This window comes from Sinocyclocheilus rhinocerous, unplaced genomic scaffold, assembly GCF_001515625.1.
Source record: "Sinocyclocheilus rhinocerous isolate Xijiao unplaced genomic scaffold, SAMN03320098_v1.1 scaffold1334, whole genome shotgun sequence".
In the NCBI taxonomy this organism is placed as follows: domain Eukaryota; kingdom Metazoa; phylum Chordata; class Actinopteri; order Cypriniformes; family Cyprinidae; genus Sinocyclocheilus; species Sinocyclocheilus rhinocerous.
In genome coordinates this window covers 329,007-332,866 of record NW_015626864.1, presented here as the reverse complement: position 1 = coordinate 332,866, position 3,860 = coordinate 329,007, and the positions used below count along the sequence as shown (strand labels likewise).

Sequence of the window (3,860 nt, the reverse complement as noted above, 5' to 3'; positions counted from 1 at the left end):
ATATATATAAACACATTTTAGTAAATAATATTTAAATATAATACGTATTATATTATATATTACAAATACAGTATATGTTAGTAGTAGTAGTATGCTAATTTTGTTGCTCTCCAGGTAAAATGTGTACAATAAAGTATATAATAGCACACTTGTCCTCATGTTTGACCTGACCTATATCAACCACCCAGTACACACTAGGAAGGATGTGTATTTTGCACAGCCAAGCACCACTCACATTTTCTTCCAATTTGGTTGTTTAATGCAGGTCATTAACTAATAGTGATTCATTTTCAGACTAAAATGAGCCTATAATGATGTGTTTTCTTCCTTTCTGTCCTTCTCCAGGTGCTACTCATTGGCAAATCCATCAACTTCCTGCATCAGGTATGCCACGACAGGACGCCGCCGGGAAAGATCATGCCTGCCTCCAAATCCACCGACTCTCCCAAAGATGGTGAGCTAGCGCTAATGCAGTCACTTAAAATAGCTGTGTTTATGCTGTCTAATGCGATATTTGTGGCCATAATGGCAGCTAATAGTTAAATAACCTGCTGAAAGCGAGGGATGGGGAAAGAGGAGAGAGAAGGATTGATCCGTTTTGGAGGAAAGTGCTGTTTTTGACAGCCTGTCTGTGGTGTAGTTGTCCATATCGACACTGGCTGTATTTAACTTCTTTGCTAGCATGGCTAATCAATGCTCTTAGGCTCTAGCATACATCTCTGTCCTTCAGTGTGTTTCTAGAAGGTTCTTTATTTTCTGGTGTTTTGTCCTTCTCTTTCGTTCTCTGCGTTGACTTTGTGTTTGACTTTTTCTGGCCTTAAAGGGGTCATATGATGCTGCTCTAAAAAGAACATTATTTTGTGTATTTGGTGTAATGAAATGTGTTTATGCGGTTTAAAGTAAAAAAAACACATTATTTCATAAAATGAGTAAAATCTTTTTCATTTATGTATACAAAAATCACAGCTAAAATAAATATTTTGGTGGATGGTGGTGCAGATGCTGAACACTTGTTGGCTGAACACTTGTTGGCTACAAAAATATTTCAGTTTCCCAAATTCTGTTATTTTATTTTCGTTAGTTTTTCAACCCCTCTTTTTAGTTTCATTTCATTCCCCACCTATTTTTTTTGTTTGTTTATGAGTTTTGTCTTTATTCTGTTTTTTAGTATATTGTACATTTTTGGTAATGTTTGCCAAAAGGATTTACCAAAATTGTTTATTTTTATTTTAAGTTTTTCTTCTCATCTTTCCTCTTTTTCTTAATTTACCACTTTTATTTCCTTTTTTTCTCTCTCTCATGTTTTTACTTTTATTTAAAACACTGTATCTCTTTCTCAGCGACGGAGTTGTTCACTGATCTGGAAGGGGCCTTTCAGAGTAAGATTGATGCTGCATATTTTGAGACCAGTAAGTATCTGTTGGATGTGTTGAATAAGAACTACCAGCTGCTGGAGCATCTTCAGGCCATGAGGAGATACCTGCTGCTGGGCCAGGGAGATTTCATCCGACACCTCATGGACCTCCTCAAGTAAGTTTGTGTGTGTGCTCACGGATGACCTGTCATTAAAGCATAGACGTCTCTGTTTTAGCTTGACGCGAGTGTGCTTGATTTCATTGTTGATTTATAACGGATCTTTCTCTTTTCTTCAACTCATCGATCTCTCATTGTCTCTTGCTCTCTGTCAGGCCAGAGTTGGTGAGGGCTGCCACCACTCTTTACCAACACAATCTAACCGGTATCCTGGAGACCGCTGTCAGGGCAACCAATGCCCAGTTTGACAGTGTTGTTCCGTCTGTCTGACGCGCGTCCACGCGCCGGCGCTCATTCAGTAAAGATTTACTATCAGAACGGACTTTTTTGCAAAAGTGGAAGTGTTCGCGTGAATTTGTTACATTTACAGATAAGGATATGACCGTGAACTGAAAGTTTTTGCGCTGAGGACGAACATGCATCTGTCAAAGCGCAGGACAGGGCAAGCCTATAGCCTACGCCATACGCTAATGCGTTAGGTTAAAGCTTAAAATAAAGAATTCTTAAGTTTTGGGCAGCTTGGATCACGTACTTCTCCTGCAGCATCTCATTCTGTTTCCTCCACTATTTTTAGATGCATTTTGTCCATAATGCGCTATTCAGTGCTGTAATTTGACGCGACCGGCTGAAGTTGGACGTGCACCGTGGGCAGACGCGACTAATCGATAATGAGAATCGTTGTCGATTATTTTCATTATCGATAATAATCGATTTTATCGATTAGTTGTTGCAGCCCTACATTAAAGCATAGACATCTCTGTTTTAGCTTGACGCGAGTGTGCTTGATTTCATTGTTGATTTATAACGGATCTTTCTCTTTTCTTCAACTCATCGATCTCTCTTTGTCTCTTGCTCTCTGTCAGGCCAGAGTTGGTGAGGGCTGCCACCACTCTTTACCAACACAATCTAACCGGTATCCTGGAGACCGCTGTCAGGGCAACCAATGCCCAGTTTGACAGTCCTGAGATACTGAAGAGGCTTGACGTCCGGCTACTGGAGGTACGTAGAAGGGACTGAGTCAAAAAAACAAGCAAACGAAATGCAGGCTGATGGTACATTCCAGTACATAATTGTGCATCACTGAATGTGGGTCTGGTGTCCTCTTTTGTCCAGGTTTCTCCAGGGGACACTGGTTGGGATGTCTTCAGTTTGGACTATCATGTAGAGGGGCCCATTGCCACGGTAAATAAACTCTTGGCATAAGCCAAAAGTTAACTTTGCTTATCCGAGTTCCGTCCTTTCACTCTGACATTGTGCGTGATGCATTTTTCCTCATCAGCACAGGGTGCTGAAGTCCACACTCACGTCTGCATGCAGAATGACTTTTCTGATCACTTAAAGTTAGTCTTTACTGTTAGCCCATAATGCATTTGGGTTTTGACCTGGGAGAGATTTAAAACATTAAACACTAAATAAAAAATATATATATTGCATAGTTTTAGCATTCTAGTCTGGGTCTCGGAACCAGACCCTCCAAGTAGGGCTGGGTAGTATATCGAGTTTGTACGATATATCAACATATTTTTTTATAAGCGATATGGTATGTGGCAATATGGTTTATATTGGTATACAGTAGTTTGATACGAGTGCATCTAAATAATAGCAGTAGACATAGAGTGAGCTGCTGCGGGGAAAGTGCATAATCCAATTTGTCCTAAACATGAGACATGCTTTATATTAAAGGGCTTTAAAATAACTCCTAAGATATAGTTAACATGTATAGTTTAAAGCGGCTCAGCCCGTCAGATGCTCTGACAGACTCATGTGCTGCTGACAGATAGGCTACTCGCGCTGTTTAATGCGTTCGAGATGTGCTGGTTTCCTCAGTGCATAACTTACATTTCACAGGTATATTCTCCATCTGTAAACGTTAGAAAGTCATGGAAATATTTCCATTTTGCTGTCAGGATCCTTTTGCATGCAATTCTCCGCTACACTTCGCAGACTTCAGTGAATGAGCACCACCGCACGCATGCGCGCCAAACAGATGGAGCGCAATAGAATAGGAGCACAATAACTGTCATATGTAGAATTTTAAACCTACAAGTAAGTGTATTTTATAATAGCAGATAGCAGTAATGGGGTAATCAAAACTAAAATGCAATTAATCTGTGCTCTTGTGTTTATTTACTTACATTTTTAGTTTAGTGAATTTGAACTTCTGCTTTAAAAAGCATTATTTTTGTTTTTAGATTGTACAATGTTAGAATGTAATGTGAATTTAGCCCGTTTTTTGCACATAATGCATAGCATAGCATACTTTATATATATATATATACAGTATATATATATATATATATATATATATATATATGATTCCAAATAGA

The 3,860-nt window shown here is 39.0% G+C and overlaps 1 protein-coding gene across 1 annotated transcript in view; it reads left to right on the top strand.

Moving 5' to 3' along the window:
* The window catches only part of LOC107718870 (gamma-tubulin complex component 3 homolog), a 22,697-nt gene that overhangs the window by 13,456 nt on the left and 5,381 nt on the right, over window positions 1-3,860 (top strand). The window contains exons 13-16 of the mRNA XM_016526111.1: window positions 346-454; window positions 1,341-1,530; window positions 2,397-2,532; window positions 2,647-2,715. Coding sequence (XP_016381597.1) covers window positions 346-454; window positions 1,341-1,530; window positions 2,397-2,532; window positions 2,647-2,715 — 504 coding nt within the window. The remainder of the gene's footprint in view (window positions 1-345; window positions 455-1,340; window positions 1,531-2,396; window positions 2,533-2,646; window positions 2,716-3,860) is intronic.